Genomic DNA, 20,166 nt, shown 5'->3' on the forward strand with positions numbered 1-20,166 from the left:
ATTCTTATTTTCCTTCTTCTATCGCATTTTGTAATCAAACATCGAGATGTCTTTGCTAGAACTATCAATTATTGTGCATCATTCGAAACCACAAGAGGATCTTATGCATATTTTTGAACCATAGGGAAGTGGATTGACTTTTGCAAACCACATGGAGGTTTCACTTATATTATCCTAATTTTTTTTAATTGAAATAAGCAAAGCAAGAAAACTTTACTAGAATAATAAAATAATCATTCTTAGTTTTTATCTTTAATAGTTTGATGTCTTTGTCTTTATTTATAATAGGTTTGGAACTAAAACTATTTTCTTAAATTGAAGATCCAAAATGAGATTGTTTTGTTTTTAAAATTTGAGGGAGAAATTGAGACTTTGTACTATTTTGGAGGACCAAAGTGAGGCTTCCTCAATTTGAGGGACCAAATGAATATAGTTTACCACTTTAAGGAACAAACTGAGAATTATTCATTTTGAGGACCAAAATCGGATTTTTGATCAACTTGGAGGACCAGAAATTGACCCTTAAGTAATTGGTAGAACAAGTTCCCACTTGTTAGAATAAATAAGGATTAATTTCATTTTGGTCCTCCATAAAAATTTCAATTTTGTCCCTTATATTGAAAAGCTCTCAATTTGGTCCTTTGAAATACCCAAACATCTCAATTTCATCCCTCAAACAAAAAACCTCAATTTGATCCTCTTATTGAAAAAAATTATTCCAAATTGATCATCCTATAATATTAAAGGTATTAGAGGCTTGCTGATTATATGAAAAATTAAACTACAAGATAGGAAGTTGTTTTAATAGTTCTACAAGTCTAGCAAGCATTTTGCAACCTAGTGTTTTGCTGACAATGATGCAATCTTTTGCAGGTTATTTATGATATAATATTGAACAATTTAGAGATTAAAAAAGTGTGCAAAAAATTAATTCAATAAAAGAAGGCACTTTTCATTGAAATTGCTAAAATAGGAAAAAAATTTTAATAGTGTAATAAATCTTTCTTAGTTTTGTTTATTACCACTTGATTCTTCGAGAGTTATTGAACCACTAATGTAATAATGGAGAACCAAGGTGGTACTTTCTCAATTTGGAAGACCAAATTGAGAATTTTTTTTATTTAAGAGACCATATTGAGATTTTGTGCTACTTTACTAAAATGAAACTTTTCTAGTTAGAGGTAGGGGTGTGCATCGAATTCGAATTCGGAAGTTTGAATTCGGAATTTTTCGAAATTTTGGTACCTGGTAATTCGACCGAATTCGATTTCGAATTCACCAATTCCGAATTCGAATTCGTACCGAATTCAATTCGGAATTCGGTAAATTCCGATTTCACCGATTTCACCGAATTCGGAAAAATTTATATATTATTATATAATATAAAATTTATAATAATATATAATATTATATAAATTTTATAAATTTTATATTATATTATATTATATTATATTATATTATATAAATTTTATATAATATTATATAGTATAAATTTTATATTACATGTATAAAAAATATATTTATATATTAAAAACGAATTTGAAATCGAAATCGGAATTCGAATTCCGATTTCGAATTGTGAATTCGAAATCGGAAATTCCGATTTGAAAAACTCCATTACCGAATTCGAACCAAATTCGAAATATATGAATTCGGGAAATCCGAATTCGATTCCGATTTCCGATTTACCGATTTCGAAAATTCCGAATTCAATTCGAATTCGGTCGGTAAATCGGAATTTTTCGATTTTGCACACCCCTAGTTAGAGGTATCAAATTGAGACGTTTTGCTACTTTGGAGGACCAAATCAAGATCCTTTTAGTTAGAGAGAACAAATTGAGATATTTAACCACTTTAGAGGCCAAAATGATATTAACCCCATCTATAAGAACTTTTCTTCTTCTCTTTCAATACAATTACATCAATCCTACTCAGGCCATAGCTGTTAAATCCTCATTAAGAAGAGCTTTCAAGACTTAACGTCGAAATGTTATTGTCTAACCCTTCTACAAGTAATATGTAATTTTCCAAATATATAATATTCTACAACTAATCAAATGGATCCAAATTGCTCAATATAGTGACATTAAACTCCAAAAATGTGTACTAATCAAATGGATCCAAATGTTTTTATATTGTGGAACAGCTTCTCATCATTCTGTTGATTTGGAAAATGTACCGGTGAATCCATCCTCCATTGTGTGCAGTATACATCACCTCTATTCAAACAATTGATTCTCTCGTCAAAGACAGCGTGGAAAACTTCTCCCTGGACATCCAGGTTTCTTGTTTATCTTGCCCTCTTCTGAGCTTGTTTCTCTTGTGCTCATCTCCAATCTGTCTTTCCCCATTTTCTCTTCCTTCTGTTTCTTGAAAAATCGACAATGACTTAAAGTCCATTGGGACGTTGTAAATTAAGTGATCGTGTGAGATTCTCAGTTGAATTACAAACTTTTCTTTTGAACCAAAAAGAAGTAATGGAATAATTATTCTAGTATTTTTTGTGACGTAATGTATGTGAAATAAAATAATAATTTGAAATATAGAAAGATGAATTAAAAAATATGTTTATGATGTAAATAAAATAATATTTCAAATAATTTTGTATCCGAACACATCTGGAATTAGCGTATTGATCAGCAGCATCGAGCTATGACTTTCCAAGGATTTTTGTTGACAGGTTTTATACTTTTCTCTAGAAGTTTATTCTTAGGAGAAATATATATGTTTCTCTTAGTCTTAGCGAACTTAAATGGAAAGACCCTTTAAGAATGATTTATTTAAGGGTCAATGAATTGAAGACATCATGCGTTCTCTTGGGATGGTTAGTTGATTAGTAAAAATGGTCTGTTTATGGTTTTTTCACCTTTTACATTTTCCCTATCAAATTTATGATTACCAATCGGGAAGGCAACTTGGCCCGTTTGAGACATTTGTGACAGGTTGTCGAGCCTGTGCAATAATAAATACCTACTCAAACAAAATATAATTTCTGTAGATAGTGATAAGCAGGGTCGAATCCATAGGGATTGAGGTTATTTGTCTCTTTTCAAATTCAAATTAACAAAGAGGAGTTTTTTGGTAATAATTAAATGGTTCAAATAAAAATAAATGGCCAACTAAAAATGAAATGACAAATTATTAAAACCAAATTAATAATAACTACGCTCTAATCAAGAAACAACCTTGGCAATGGTTTGTAGCCCACTTTGCAACGCTAGACGGCTCAAAGCTAATGTAGTGAGGAATTTGCGCCTTTTTATCACTTTCTGTTCCAACTCCTTGCGAACAGCACAAATTCCCAAAAGTAAATAAAATCTACTAGTTAACGCACATTTGGTAGTATAATGCGAAGGAATTAATTATAAAATATATAACAAAATTGCGACCTATCAATTTGTTTTCAAAAAAAAAAAAGAGAACTCTGTAAGGATGGGATTTTCCAGAAATTAGATTACTTGTTTCAGTCAAATATTTGCTATTTTTGCAGTTGTTTTGGGAGAGAAGATAAAAGTGATATTTTTGCCCATGTAATTTTTTAAAAAAAATGGATGCCAAGAGAGAGAGAGAAGTGAGATTTAAAAAAAGAGGAAGAGGAAAGGAGATTTGAATCCAAGACTTTAGAGATCTCAACATAATTGATTTCTAGACTAAGACCTCCTTGACTTTTGCCCATATAATTATCTTCCTTTCTTTCTTTTGTTTATTTTTTTGGGTTAATCACAATTAAAAAACTTCACCTAGAAATGCAATTACAAATTCAAAATAAAATTTTCCGTTGAGATGGAGTTTTTATTGGAAATGATGGAAGTAAGAAGAAAGAGAAAAAATAAATAAAAGAGGGGAAAAAGGTGAAAGGGAAAAAGATAAATGAAAAGTCAAATTAATGGAAAGGTAATTTTGTGCTACAGGAAGTTAAGTGACAAAAATTAAAAGTTAGGGGATAAAGCGAGAAATAGGGTACACCTTCAGTGGATTAATTGTAATTAATCTTTTTTTAATGTTTCACAAAAACTATATATGCATCAAACCTTTATTCTCTTGTGAAAAGTGTCCATGTAATAATTAACAAGCTAACTTGGAGTTAATCAAAATCGTATCTTGATTTGCAGACACTGCAACAATCAGTTGAGAGTTGAACTAAACTTTTAATGATGAGTTTAAAAATAAACATTCATTTTTAATCACCATTTCACCATTTTTTTATTTATGCCAACGAGAGAGCATGAGGAAACATTAACCAAAAATTCTTGGCAAAGGAGACGAATTTAATTTTAAAAAAATGAAAACTGTAAATATGTTCAAGTCAAAAGAAAAAACAAAGGCAAGCTAACAACTAGCTAAGAGATCTGGAATTCTAGATCATTATATATTTTTTTTTTTAAAAAAAAACCCCGACACCACCAAAAAACAAAAAACAAAAAACCCTGTCTAGTTTTCAGAAACCTACACCAAAGTAATACTTTATCAACTGAATAATCCCAAGAAGAATCTCCTGACACAAAAAGAAAAGTTTAACAAAAGAATTAATTCATCTCTAAGTGTACCTTAAGCTTAATGGATCCAACATCTAATTTTTTTTTTTTTTTGAATTTAATTGTGTTCTGGTTCAACTAATACTTTTTTAATTTAAACTGTATGGAAAAAAATACAAAAACTATAGAAGTAGATCACAAAAAAAAAAGAAAAAAGGTTAGAAAAACTATGAAAGGACATATCCTTTTTAGCTGTGTTGCATTAACAAGCAGGATTAAATAATCTAAATTCAGATATTTATACAAATATTTAATTAAGTGGTCCAATTAATGAATGAATTAATTAGATATTTAATTTACTCCTAATAGAATTTGGTACGTAATGGGACACCATGTCACGTGCCTCACCCACTAAGACCACGTGACTGCCAGTCCACTCGAATCTCCAGGTGATCTGTCTCCGATATTTCCGCGGAAATCGAGATGTATTTTAATTTTTGTTTAATCGTTTCAAATGTCTGTCGTTTTCTGACTTACTGTTTGATTTATAATTTTGTCAGCAGAAATTGAAAGAAACTAATGTTATATTACAGCAGGTCCATATTTTGAGTAATAGCTGTTAAAGAAACTGTTAATCTTACTTCAACTGTTAAATTTTTAAACAAGTAAGATTAATTAATAATATGACAATTTGAGTAATAGTTGTAATAACATAGTAGCACTGTACCACGAACATAAATTGACTCAATTGATAAAAACAAATCACTTCCTCACAAAATTTCATTGTTGATGTGAAAGTTGTATTGGTGAGCGATTTGTAAGAGTATATGTGAATGATCTATGATCCCGCAAACATATCCTTCCTCGTGATAGTGATCGAAATCGAATTCATTTTAACTCTTTTTACAAAATATAAAAAGAAAAAAAGAGTAGCATTAAACTTGATAATTCAAAACAAAAATTTTTAGATGAATGCCCATTGTTACCGTTGTAAATCTTTAGTTGGAACCTTTCTCCCCGGTTAAAAATGAAGGGTTATCCTAATATGTGTCCAACCTACCATGCATTTATACGCTTTTCTTAATTAATTTTACTTTTTAAAAAATTTATCAGTTGAAGTACATTTCAATGAGTGGCTAATGAGCACCTTTAACCTGACTCAAAAATGAAATAGGTGTTGCTATTTGTAATTTTTTAGAAAAAAGTGTTATTATGTTTCGATTCTAGTTGATAATATGATTCCCAACTTTAGATCACAATTTAACACATCATGGATCTATTTGTTTGTTCTCTTGTATATGATTGGTTGAAAATTAACTATAGCTCTTAGGTATTCATGAAAACGTGATAGGTTTTCCTGTTTGATATCCCAACGCGAGTTACACCAAATCGTGTACACACAGTGGCTGATTTAAGGTGGGGGCACGGGCAATACTTGTAAAATTTTGATATAATTTTAAATGTGTTTCCAAAGCTTTTTTTTATGAAGGAAGTAAAAGAATTATGTGGTTCTCTAAATTGGTTTATGAACTAATATTTTAAAAGAATATGTGGATCACGAAATTCCATTTAAAGTAAACTGAAAAAAAGACTTTTTATTTCAACTTATTGGTGAATTTTTTTTTACTTAAAAAACTAAAAAATGAGTAGGTAAAAAATTTTAACGTTACTTTTACTCCTACTGAAAACTTTTTCTGGCTCCGCCAGCCACTGTGTACACATAAAGAAAGAGGTAGATCCGTTGTTTAAAAATTCTAAGATTATCAATACAGTTTTGAATTGCATTTTTTGATGAAAAAAGTGATACTGGACAATTTTTTTTGGTGCATCTTTTAAAACACTAAATAGAAAAACCCTTTTGTGACGTAGTATGATATGGCTCATAATGTACCAACCTTTTAGTCGTTCTTGGTGGTTCCTGATGTTGACGTATCGTACTTTGACATGAAGAAGCCTAGTATGATAAATCAACGTTATGACTAGAATGTACCAATGGATGACTGTTCCATCGTTGTTGTCATATTTTTATTTTATTAATATTTTAAAATTAACATATACTTTTTAATCATATCATTTAAAAAAGTAGTTTTTAAAATTTTCAATACATATTTATTAAGAGAATATTTTAAATACAAAGGATATATATATCAATTTATCAATGCCACATCATCTAGATATCATATTTTTATAAAAAGTTGAATTTCTGAAAAACGGCTCTAATATTGGAACGGGGAAAATATATGAGTAGGGCACTTTTGATGCAATTGTTGGCAAAAGTTGGCCATCTGATTGAGATTTTTTGTTTTGGGTGTCAATAAAATTACCACTAAGTTCCTTCAAAAAAAAAAAGTTACCACTAAGTGAAATGGATATGTACGAATAAATAATAGAGTAATTTTTTTACATTATTAGTGTATATATTTTTTTAAAAGTAATAGATTTATATCATATCACATAATATGAATTTGAATTTAAAAGTTAAATCATGAAGATGTAGCATACATTTATAACTATTAACATAAAAAAAAATTACTACACTATCAATGTATAAATAATAGAGTAATTTTTTTACATTATTAGTGTATATATTTTTTTAAAAGTAATAGATTTATATCATATCACATAATTTGAATTTGAATTTAAAAGTTAAATCATGAAGATGTAGCATACATTTATAACTATTAACATAAAAAAAATTACTACACTATCAATGTATAAATAATAGAGTAATTTTTTTACATTATTAGTGTATATATTTTTTTAAAAGTAATAGATTTATATCATATCACATAATATGAATTTGAATTTAAAAGTTAAATCATGAAGATGTAGCATACATTTATAACTATTAACATAAAAAAAATTACTACACTATCAATGTATAAAAAGTTTAATCCTAAATAATGTTCCAACAAACCTAATGTCTTCCTTCTGTATGACAATTTAATTAAAACGTGTAATACCAGTTAATGTCTTTTTAAAGTGTTAACTATTTCTTCCGTGGTGTCACTTCAAAAAAAAAAACTACTACAATGTAATACTATCAATTGAAAAAATATACTATTTTCAAAAAATAAATGTAGTAAGTACTATTATTTCCATTAGCCTAATAATTGAGCTCTATCAATGTGCAACTAATGATTGATTTCTTGAATTAAAAGATGGGTTTAATGGGCACTGGTTAACATAATTAAAATTCACTTAACTTACCATATATATAAATATATACTGATAATTATTATTCTCTTTTATATTTATATACATATTTTAATGGATATTTGTTAACATATCTAATATTTTTACCTAACTTATCATCTATGTACACATATTAATAATTATTAGCCTCTTATATATATACATACTTTCTTTATTTAATTTTATCTAACATCTTTTATATCTATTTATTTTCTTTAATTAATCTTGTATAATTTTTTAATTTAATTTTATCTATTATCCCTTGTCTTTGCTGTGTCAGCTTTAAGACAGACCCTTAAAAGATTAGGCAAAGACTCTAATTCAATTAATGCCTACACAAATATGTAAGATATTCTTCAAAGCCCATATAACGGCCATATAGCCGCTTATATAGCAGTATAGCAGTCCCATGGGATTCTGAGTCTGACACCATCTTTTACAAAACTACCCCTTCTCCTCTTCAGCTCTCTATTATTTATGTTCGGCTTTTCCTGTCACTTTCAGCTTCAGCATTTGCTCGTCCTCTTACTCCTCTCCACTCTCCTCTCTGACTCTTGAGGTACCTCCCTCCAATCCCTGTTTCAGGAATTTTATATTATGCTTTCTTCTACATTGCTTTCTTGGTGCTTATTATGGATAATTATTCTGAATTTAATTGCTTCAAGAATCAATATTTCAAGGAATTTATGTTCTGGGCTTTTGATGTGTTGTTTTTCTTGAAGATTTCTGTTTTTTTTTTTTTGGGTAGCAAGTTTTTTAGCTTTATCATTTGGGTTTTTGTGTATTCTGTTTTGCTTGCATGCATGGGCTGTTCTTTTGCAAAAATTTTTTCATTCTTGAGATTTAGACGTGTTCTGCACAATAGATCTGAAGATATACTAGGCCTTTAGTTTAATTTAATATCTTTAAGTGTACAATCGTTTGTTTTGGTTTGTAAAATCGTTTTACCTGTTAACTCTTTTTAGTCCGTGGTTTCTTTGACTCGTGTGTTTTCTGGATCTGTGAACTGAATTCTGCTTTTGGAGTAAAAATGTGAATGATTAGAATTGAGGGCTGAAAGCTTTTTTTTTTTTTTCTTTTCTTTTTTGGTAGTTCACAATGCATTTTCAAATCTGAAGTGAAGAACCCTTTTGATGGTAAAAGGGTGAAGTGGAATATACTGTAAGAAGAATGTGGTTGTCCTTGTTTGTGATCACTGACAAGTGAATGCTCATGTGATGTTTGCTTAGCAAAATAAGGGTAAAAAGCAAAACTCTTTAATGGATCTGTATAGAATTAGCTTCAGATTTTGATGCCCTCTTTTAGCTGTAAATATTAAAATAATACATGGCACCCATGAGAAAGATAAATAAAAGGATCAATATTGCGAAAACTTTTTGTTGCAAAGGCACGTGACTGTACAAAATTGAACAATTTCTGGTGATTGGGGCCCCGTGGTAGTTAAATCAGCGAATTTGTACCTGTTAGGTGATTTTTGAACGATCTTCTTATTTGTTTGGTACTAAATCATTACTGCAAAAAGAACACTTTGAAAACATTAGATATCATCCTGTAGGAACTGTGCTTTTACCGTCCTATGGTAGATTGTACAGATTCCATTCATTGATTGTCTCAATGTATTCTTCTGTGCGTGAATGGTGCAGAATCTATAAGTTCTAGGAGAACAAGTCAAGGTGTAAAATCTCTAAACGTCTGACTTCAGCACAGTCTCTCGTTTTCTTACTTCTGCATTTTTGTTTTTCATTGAGTTGCTATGTTAGAAACTGTTTTCAGACTTTTCATGCCTCTTGTGGCTAGTTAAAACAGTTTTAGGTAGGACAATGTGGTTCTGGCATGAAACAATTTTATGGCCATTTTTAAAATATATTTGGTGCTTACGGTTACATCTGTATCCTTTTGAGCTGTTTGTCACGATAGTTTCTTTGGAGTTATCATTTCTGACATATGTGAACTGGAATGTTGCTTGTCAATAAGTAATTAGCTGGCTATCTGGTAAAATGTCTCATTTGATAACTGCAAGTTTCTTCTGTTTATGCCATTGTAGCAGATTTTGAGTCTAAAGTGCATGGTGTATGTTTTATCTGTAAACTAAAGAATTCTGATTTTCATTTTTTTAGGGTGTACTATATACATTCATTCACCAATATGTCAGATCTTGAGGCCCCTCTTCGCCCCAAGAGGAAGAAGGGCTTGGTGGACTACTTTGTCCAGTTTCGGTGGATCATTGTTATCTTTGTTGTTTTGCCTATCTCATTCACGATGTACTTCCTGCACTATCTGGGGGATGTGCGGTCTGAGTGTAAATCCTTCAAGCAGCGTCAAAAAGAGCATGATGAAAATGTTAAGAAAGTTGTGAAGCGGCTCAAAGAAAGGAATCCATCAAAGGATGGTCTTGTTTGCACAGCGCGGAAGCCATGGATAGCTGTTGGAATGCGCAATGTTGACTATAAGCGTGCTCGGCATTTTGAGGTTGATCTTTCTGCTTTCAGAAACATACTTGATGTTGACAAGGAGAGAATGATTGCTAGAGTTGAGCCTCTTGTCAATATGGGTCATATATCTAGGGTTACCGTCCCAATGAATCTAGCCATAGCAGTTGTTGCTGAGCTTGATGACCTGACTGTTGGTGGGCTCATTAATGGCTATGGGATTGAAGGGAGCTCCCATATTTATGGCCTATTCTCTGATACCGTCGTAGCCTATGAAATTATATTAGCAGATGGGCAGTTAGTTAGAGCTACCAAGGACAATGAATACTCTGACCTTTTCTATGCTATCCCATGGTCTCAGGGAACACTGGGGCTTCTCGTTGCTGCTGAGATCAAGCTTATTCCTGTCAAAGAGTATATGAGAGTAACTTACAAACCAGTTGTTGGCAATCTCCAAGAGCTTGCACAGGGATATATTGATTCTTTTTGCCCCAGGGATGGGGATCAGGATAATCCTAACAAGGTTCCAGATTTTGTAGAAACCATGATTTACTCTCCTACAGAAGCTGTTTGCATGACTGGTAGATATGCTTCAAAAGAAGAGGCCAAACAGAAGGGAAATAAGATTAACAGGGTTTGTTGGTGGTTCAAGACATGGTTTTATCAGCATGCTCAAACAGCTCTAAAGAAAGGTGAGTTTGTGGAGTACATCCCTACAAGGGAGTATTACCACAGACACACAAGGTGTTTGTATTGGGAAGGGAAGCTCATTCTTCCATTTGCTGATCAATGGTGGTTCAGGTTTCTCCTTGGTTGGATGATGCCACCCAAGGTATCTCTGCTTAAAGCTACTCAAGGTGACGCTATTAGGAACTATTATCATGAGATGCATGTCATTCAGGATATGCTTGTTCCTCTTTACAAGGTTGGAGATGCTCTCGAGTGGGTCCACCGTGAAATGGAGGTATGATGATAATTTCTTTTCTTCAAAACAACGGTACACATACCCGGAGCTTTGTTGCCGGTCCTTATTATCCATTTAAGTTGCTAATTAGAATTTACTGCTTGCCTTCCTATTATTATATATATATATATATTCTGTTTGATCTCTGAATGGTTGTTTTATGTTTCTTTAGTTGTATCCAATTTGGATGTGCCCACACCGAATGTATAAACTACCAGTGAAAACCATGATTTATCCTGAGCCAGGATTTGAGCAACAGCACAGGCAGGGTGATACACATTATGCTCAGATGTACACTGATGTTGGAATCTACTATGCCCCTGGACCAGTCTTGAGAGGTGAGGTATTTGATGGGGCTGATGCTGTCCGTAGAATGGAGAACTGGTTGATTGAAAACCATGGATTCCAGCCACAGTATGCTGTGTCAGAGCTGACAGAGAAGAACTTCTGGAGGATGTTCGACGCTGACCTCTATGAGGAGTGCAGGAGGAAATACAGAGCTGTTGGAACTTTCATGAGCGTGTACTACAAGTCAAAGAAGGGGAGGAAGACAGAGAAGGAAGTGCAGGAAGCTGAGCAAGCTATTCTTGAGACTCCTTATGCTGAAACTGCTTAACTTTTTTTTAGGTTGAAACTGAGATTTCTGTAGGACTGGATCCGTTTTACAATTCTTGCAGTTGTGTTGGTTGTATTGTCTTCATCAGATGTTGTAGTTCATACTTTATTGGACATGCGAGTTTTCTTATTGAGCTGGTTTGGACCATGTTGCGCTCTAAATCGTCTATCTATTAGGATTGGAAATAGACCTGCTTAATATCTATACTATATATAATAAAGAGAAAGGAAGGGTTTGGGGTAAACATCTTTATACTCACAAAAATTAAATTTTATCTTAACTATCCAATTCCAATTATATATAGGATTAATCTTTCCTACATTAGCAGTGTATACACTGTCAGCATTGGATGAATGATAATTATGTAAAATTTGAATTTGAAATTTAATTTTTATACACATGTCATGAATTGGATGAATGATAATTATGTAAAATTTGAATTTGAAATTTAATTTTTACACACATGTCATGAATTTAACGGTGATAGTGTATGCACTGACAATGTATATAAAATTTATTCTTATATATAACCAACATAATTTTCATCGCAATTACCAATAGGTTTAAATATCCAAATTTTTTCGTATCAAACAAAAAGGTTTAACAACCAAGATAACTATCAATGGGCATAATTATCAAGATGGCTATCAATTCATTAAAATTTTTTTTATAAAAATTAACTTCTTCTTAAATTATACACACATGGGCGTGCCCTCAACACTAGTTTTGTTTACCCGAGTGAAGCATGCAAATGGAACAGGCCCTTTAACTCTTCATTTGATTTAGGACTGCGTTTTGTGTCATTTTGTTTTCTTTCTTCTTCCTTTTGTTGCTTTATGAAATATAGATGTAGATGCTTACTGTTGCTTCATGAATTACCAGCATTAAGCAACAATACAAACACATTCACTGATATATACAAATCATCCAGAAACAAATCAATCCCAAATAAGCTTGATTTTAAGTCAAGTACAGAAATTACTATTAGTCAAGTACAGAAAAACTTAACTCATTAGTTTGGGATACACTTGATTTTATATATATATATATGAAATTAAATATATATTTCTAATATTTTATTATTTGCTAAGAAAAATTACTATTTTATTTATTTTTAAAATAAAATAATTATTTTTTTAAACTAGAGTAGGCTCGCACTTGAGTTTGACTCAACTCGAATTTGAGGTCAATCTCGAGTTTTACATTAAGAGCTTGTCAAGTTTAGATTCAATAAAATTGAGTCAAAACTCGACTCGATAAGATCAAAATCGAATTCGACTGGCCTCATTTTCAACCCTACTCACAAATCAATTAGATCTCACAAACTTATTAAATTAGGTTCTCTAACACTACGCCGTACTAAAGAGAAAGCAGTGAATATTTGCAATCATGCAATAAATGACTCAGGTTAGGTTATATCATTGGTCTAATACGAGCTATTGCTTTCAATATAACAAAAAAAAAAAAAGTTGATATAAATGATCTAACTTGGACGAAAATGATATGACCAAATTAGAGTATTAATGGCAACGTACAACCATAAAGGTCCAAATAGATAGAGTACTGTTGTAAAATGGTACTAAATCAAAGTGGTACCGAAGGATTTAAATAGGTTAATTAATCAGGTGAAAGTGGTAGGTCCCAAAAAAGAAAGTGGTGAGCCTGGTTGGTAGTGCGGCTAGTGCCACATATTGCAACAATTACGTGATGTGATATGCAATGAGAATGTCTCGACAAGCATCTAATTAAAAAGTTAAATACGAAGATGACAATTTGTACTTATTCATGGTACAACTCCTGCCTTATTGGATTGCCCAAGTTAATTGGTAAAATTCCTAAAAGACCACCCAATTTATCGTCTCTACCCAAGGTTTGTAAAATCGGGATCCTACGTAGGATCGATTTTAGTTTCACAGAATCAGATCGTAGGATCGTAAGATCCTACCAAAAGCTCCTAATTGCAATTAAAGGCTGTAATTCTTTGATAAATTACAAATATATCACAAATATTTTCATTTACTTGCAAAATGGAGCTTCGTATTTCACAAATTTACAAAAAATTGTAGGATCGTACGATCCTACCGATCCTGCTACGATCCTACATAGATTAATATGATTTGCTACTCTGAATACGATCCGGATCGATTTTTGACAACTATGTCTCTGCCCAAACTCCACCCTCCCGCCCCGACCCCAGCCTCTCTCCTTCGAGACTCGTTTGCTTCCTCCCATTCCCGTCCTCTAATTTCAGGTCCCGGCAATTAATTCACATCCTTGTACCATGCCATACCACTAACATTAGTTGGTGATCATTTTTAGTCACTCCTTTCAATATAGTTTCTCATTTAATCATATATATGTTACTATTCAAATTCAAATTTTAAATTTGTAAGGATAAGATCGAAAAAAAAGTACAAAAATATTACAATCAAACACTATTTTTAAAAAGTTTGATTCTCGAAATATGACAAAATAATTAGAACAAAGGAAGTGATAAATTTATTCAAATTCGTTCAGCACTATGGAATCTGTCACCTGACTATCCATTAAAAACATACAGTAAAAGTTTTTCAATTACATTATTACAGTAAAATATTTTAAAAACACCCCCAAAAAATAGTTAATCCAAACGGAGCCTATGACTTTTATAATAATTAGCGATTCATATTAGGTCCTAAACAATGTGGCTCAATTAAGATCATAGAAAAAAAAAATTTAAGAGAAAGGGCAGCTAATTGGGGCTAATTTCTCTGATTATTGTTCAAAAAAAGATCGCAACAATAATGTTTTGACGGACTTTTGGTACGAAATTATGCCTACTAGGCTAACAAAGCCCAGCAGGCAAGAGAAAAAAAAAATTTAGTAAATGTTTGGCTGCCGGGCTAAACAAGCCGAGCAGCAAAACGGAAATCTACAAAAAAGCTGCCGGGCTGACGCAGTTTTTTTTTAAAAAAAAAAACTCAAGGTTGCGGGGTTTAGCCGTGATAAATTTCCAAAAAGTCTGGTGGGCATCAAAAATGAAAAAAAAAAAAAGAAGAATGTTAATTACAATTCGTAGGTGTTACTACAATTTATTAGTAACACCTACAATTAGGTGTTACAATTAGTAGTAGCGTTACAATTAGTAGTAATTTAGTAACACCTACAATTAGGTGTTACAATTACTAATAGTAGTACCTTTGAAATGGTGAGGTAAAAAAAAGGTGACGAGAGATGAAGATAAGGGTGTTGAGGGACATGTGAGAAATGAGAGAAGATACGCTACTACTGGTCTACTGCTACACTAATATACTTATTTCCCTTCTTTTCTTCAACATAGTCTCCTCATGTCCCTCTCTCCACTTTTGTCTTTACCTTTTTCCCACCACCTCCGACCTCCTCCTAGACCTCCTTCTCATCTCCTCACTCTCACACTCACACATGCACTCACCTTCATCTCACTTTCGTCCCTCCGCATTTTTACTTGTCCCTACAATTTTTCCATTTTTAAAAATTTTTTAATATAAAAGTTAAAAAGATTTTTAAATTTTTTTAAGAATCTATAAGTAGTACAGTATTAGTAGGACAAGTATTACGAAAAAAAGAAAAAAAAAACAAAAAGAAGAAGAAGCTACCGACTGCCACAATACTACTCCGTCCCACCACTACTGACAAATAGTACTACTGACATTACAACCTGCATCTGCATCTGCATCTACATCAATGTTTTGAAACCGGACCGGAAGGGTCGGTTTGACCGATTGAACCGCGAATCGGGCATAGCACCGGTCCGATTCAATGCCATAGTTGACTTTTACAGAAAACCGGTCAAGAACCGGTCGAACCGTGAAACCCGCCATTGAACCGGTTTTCAACCTTCCCTTTTTTTTTTTTTTTTTTTTTTAAGTTTTAAAAACACAACTACCAAGGATCGAACTCCGGACCTTTGTAACAGAAGACGAATGTAGTAACCATTGCACCATCACATCTTATTAGTTTTTTTTGATAGCTTATTTATATAAAGCAAACACTCATATTTCTTTTTTCCATTTTTCTTACAAAATCTCATCCTCTCATGGCTCTTTCTTTTTAATTTTCAACTCTCTCTCTCTCTATCCTCTTTTCTTTTGTCACTCCCTTTTTAATCAAACCTCTTTATTTTTAATTTATTGATGTTTTCTTCCATCTTTTAATTTTGTTTTTATCCATTAAATTGAAAAAGTTAAAAAAGAATTATTTTTTTAACCCAAATTATTTAATGCCACAACCACTCACTTTTATCTCATTTTTTGTTTCTTATCAAGTTTACATTTTTATTTTCGATTTTCTTGACTTCCTTCGAACTCCAAACTTCATTTTTTAAATTGCAATCTCTAAATCTCAAAACGTAAATTAAAATTTAAGTTCACAATATCTAAATTCTCACAGACGTGAATTTTGTATAATTTCAAAATATTGTGATATTTTTGGGTTGGATTTAGATATAATTGAAATTGAGATGAAATTTATTTGTTTTAACTTATAATTTAAAAAATTTATTTTTAAAAATCGAAGTTATTAAAAAATAGTAAACTTTTCATCATATAAAGTATTAAATTAGTCCATTACATGTCTTATTTTGTACATATATATATTTATATAAATTATTTTTTAAAAAATTCATTGAACTGAGGTTGAACCGGTCCGACCAGTTGAACCTCGACCCTTTCATTTCACCGATTCAATTAATGGTCCGATTTTTAAAACATTGATCTACATGTGAGTTTCTCGAAAAAAAAAAAAAGGGGATGAATGTTTTTAGTTTATACTCGGTTGTTTGCCATGCATTGGGCCCATTTTTTTTTCACTTTTGATGCCCGCCAGATTTTTTGGAAATTTATCATGGCTGCAGACTTACTTGAAGTTTTTTTTTTATATTTTTAAAAGCTGTGTCAGCCCGACAGCCAAATATTTATAAAAAAAAAAAAAAAAATTTCTCTCACTTGTAGTTTTGTACCAGAATTCCGTTAGAACATTATTGTTGCAATTTTTTTTCGGACAATAATCAGAGGAATTAGCCACTAATTAGCCTCACAAACTACACTTCAACGGTCTAGGCCTTAATTCCATTTGACATCACTAATACTAGCAACTAGTTTGGGAGTTAAGATTTGACAAGAAAAGAAAATGAAGAGAGAGAAAGAGAGGTGGATTTTCAGCCATTTAGGAGATGCATTTTCAATATATAAAAAAAGGAATGATGTGTTAGGTGCTACATTAAAAAATTTTCCACCCATATAGGGTGAAAAATGAAGAAAAGTAGGAAGCTCAATAATTTTTTAAAAAAATTGCCATTTTTTTAAATGGCTATTGCATAAAGTTTTATCAACATACATATCTAAAATCATAACCATCTTTATCAAACTCTTAAGCAGCATGCATTTTTGGACTGCATTTTTTTGCAGAAATATTTTTTAGATTTCTCTAAGAATATTTCTTCTCACATTTTTAATTATCTTTTTACCTTATGTATCTCCTTTAAAAAAAAAAAAACAAAGTGTGTATTTCTCTAAGAACTCTCAAAAAAATGCAATCCGAACGGAGTAATGCATAAGATTGCCAACAAACTGCATCCCGTACGTAATTTTTTTCCCTTAAAAAAAAAAAGGGGGACACATCATGTCCAAACGCCCAAATCACGTCCTTTTTCCAACGTTCACTTTTCTTGATGCCAGAGTGTCTCCACCTTGGTGGGTACAAGAAAAGTATCCGTTACAAACTTGAACGTTAAGCCCTGCCCTGCCCCATTAACATCCCCTTCCAATCTCAAGAACTTTCTCACATTGTTAACTAGAAAACCTGGAAACATCCAGCCAGGCATCAACCAAAGATCCATCCTATTAATTCTACCCCCACCACCACCTCCTCCAGCACAACCAAGGCTTCAAAAATTCATCAATCAAAGTCCTAGAAGAAGAAAAAAAAAATGGGTATGGTGGTGGTGATCTCCCTTCCATTTATCTTGTTCTCAATTTTACTGGGATTTGGATGTTATTTCCTGGGAAGAGCTAAAGGGAGGCAAGATTTAAGGAACAATGCTCAGGTCTTCGGGGTCCCTGCTCCGCCACCTGGTTCTGGGACCGGTACTGCAGCATCTGGCGCAAATGCTGCAAATTCTTCTTATTTTTCTCCTCAGAGTACTCCTCCTCATCAACCATTTTCTTCAAAATCGGATAAATTGAGCGATATGGTCTGAGGAAGGTTGATTTGAAGATGGAATTGGGGATTCTCCTGGCTTGTGTTGGGCTTTGAAGTCTACAGAACTTTGCTATAGTTTTTTCTTGATTGCTTGTATATTACTTGTACAATGTGATTTAAGTGTTTATTTGGACTTGAGCTCTCATTCTTTGATACTTAATCATATAAGGATTGGCATGAAGAGATTGATTAATTTGTACGACTTGTATTATGAATTAATCAATAAAATTGATATGCACTATCCATATTTACTTCTATTTTCTTTACTCGGGAGTTGCTTGTTTCTAGGGGGTTACAATACCAAAGAAAAAACTTTTTATTTGTCATTCAAAAAATGAAAGGTACTGCTACATTTATCTTTATCCATGGCTAGAACAAGACATGAAATTCTATCTGTCTGGAATCAGTTGCAACCTTAGTGGGTTTGGGTTGCACAGAACAAAATTCTTGATAAGAGCACTCAAAGCTACTGGCAAGCTGGGGACAAGTCTCTTGCAGTAAGTCAATACGAATCATTCAAGACTAAAAGGGCCTGGAGTTCAAAATGTTTTACAATGCAAAATGTTTTCCATTTTTGTATTTTTCCCCCCTTGTTTTCTGTTGGGGGTTTAGGTCCAGAGTAATTCTACGATAGATGTTCTTTGTTGCACACTTTGTGTAGGAAGTGTATTTTATATATATATATATATATATATATATATATATATATATAAAGCAAATGGGCATTCATAGGTAACATCAATGGATGCATTGGTGGAGCTCTCTCGGAACCTGCCTTCTTTTGGCTTCAGTAAGAAGAGATCCATCGACCTGATGGCTTAATCAAATTCGTCATAACTCTCATAATGATCAACTTCACGAAGATCCTATTATATTCCGAACACCATTTGTTGCTCAAACCGTAGCAAATGCTACTCGTACAGTAGTAGATCAAGGTATGCAATGAACAGAAGTCATGATAAAAGATTCCGGTTTCAGGAGAGACATAACGCTTCGAGCTATTCATAGAGATTAAGATTTTTTTTTTTTCACTACCTCAGAACCTCCTTTTCTCTTAAAACTAAAATAAAGCATTCATATATATATATATATATATGTGTACGCGCGCGCGCGTGCCTGAAGAGATTCATATATATACACACACATACCTGAAGAGATTATACAAATAGTGGGGAAGCTGGGAAAACAATTTTCAGTGGGAAAAAAAGTAACACTAAAATTGTTTATGTGTACCTTTTTATTTAAAAAATATAAAATATCAAAACTCACATAACTGGCAGAACTAATGCATTTATGATATGAAAAATGCAAAATATATATATATATATATATTCTACTATTAAATAGTCATTTTACTTGAAAAAGCATGTAAAGCCATTTTCAATTGCTTACAGCTGGTCTGCATGTTTCGACAATGATTTACAACCATTTCATTTAAAACTCCATGAAATATATATTTTTTTAATGTAACCAACTAAATAATCATTTATTCAAAATTTTTAAATGAATGAGTTACAAATTACACCAAGTTCCAAGAGAGCCATAAATTACAGCAACTTCCAAGAAAATCAAATGGCTAGACCATAAACTCTAGACTTAGAAATTTTTGGGTTATTTAGCATCCATTATCATCAAACTACAAAAGTAGTCTCATGTATATTTCACTTCTCAACATTTTAGTGTGTACAAATAATAAACTTTTTCTAAATTAGCTAAGTACTAAGAAAAAGTCAGGCGGACCCCAATGCCCCCACTTTGGATCCATCTCTAGATAAAATTCTTTTTTTTTTTGTGAATAAAAAGTTTGGATGAGTTTGGTTTTGATCACTACCACGAGACATAATATGCCTTCGAAATCATAGATCGCTTATAGAGGTTGTTACAGATTGTCCATCAACACAACTCTCGTATTGATATTGGGATTCAAACACATTATTTTTTGTAACGAAGCAGTCTGTCTTTGCCAACTGACCCAACTTATATTGGTCTAGATAAAATTCTATACAGGGTGGGATTTCAGGGAATGATGTAAATATGTAGCATACATCTTTTTGGCAAGTATAGGTCCTGGAGGATGGTTTTCCTAGATATTGTTTGGGAAATGTAATATAATGTGCATTTTTTTTTGGGTCAAAGAAAGCCTTATGGTCATCACATTGCCATTACACATAAACAAGGGGGTGTATATTAATCAAACTACTTAATTTGAGTTTGTGAGTAGTTCGGTCAAAGGCTTGACTCAAATTTAGCATTGATTGAGTTTGAGCAACT

The 20,166-nt window shown here is 32.1% G+C and overlaps 2 protein-coding genes across 3 annotated transcripts; both read left to right on the top strand.

The window, feature by feature from the left end:
- The first annotated feature begins 8,073 nt into the window (after positions 1–8,073).
- Positions 8,074–11,826, top strand: LOC113710212 (delta(24)-sterol reductase). 2 transcript variants are annotated; one of them, XM_027233090.2, is made up of 3 exons: positions 8,074–8,229; positions 9,788–11,063; positions 11,236–11,826. In XM_027233090.2, exons 2-3 carry the CDS (start codon positions 9,816–9,818, stop codon positions 11,677–11,679), a joined length of 1,692 nt encoding a protein of 563 aa, XP_027088891.1. In that variant the 5' UTR covers positions 8,074–8,229; positions 9,788–9,815; the 3' UTR covers positions 11,680–11,826. The 2 variants fall into 2 exon arrangements, with proteins under 2 accessions (XP_027088891.1, XP_071922147.1); XM_072066046.1 differs by lacking the exon at positions 8,074–8,229 and adding an exon at positions 8,768–8,909.
- A 5,634-nt stretch (positions 11,827–17,460) lies between these two features.
- Positions 17,461–18,146, top strand: LOC113710501 (uncharacterized). Its single transcript, XM_027233548.2, has one exon. The coding sequence runs from the start codon at positions 17,624–17,626 to the stop codon at positions 17,891–17,893; it is 270 nt and encodes an 89-aa protein (XP_027089349.1). The 5' UTR covers positions 17,461–17,623; the 3' UTR covers positions 17,894–18,146.
- The last annotated feature ends 2,020 nt before the right edge of the window (positions 18,147–20,166 follow it).

This window comes from Coffea arabica, chromosome 9e, assembly GCF_036785885.1.
Source record: "Coffea arabica cultivar ET-39 chromosome 9e, Coffea Arabica ET-39 HiFi, whole genome shotgun sequence".
In the NCBI taxonomy this organism is placed as follows: domain Eukaryota; kingdom Viridiplantae; phylum Streptophyta; class Magnoliopsida; order Gentianales; family Rubiaceae; genus Coffea; species Coffea arabica.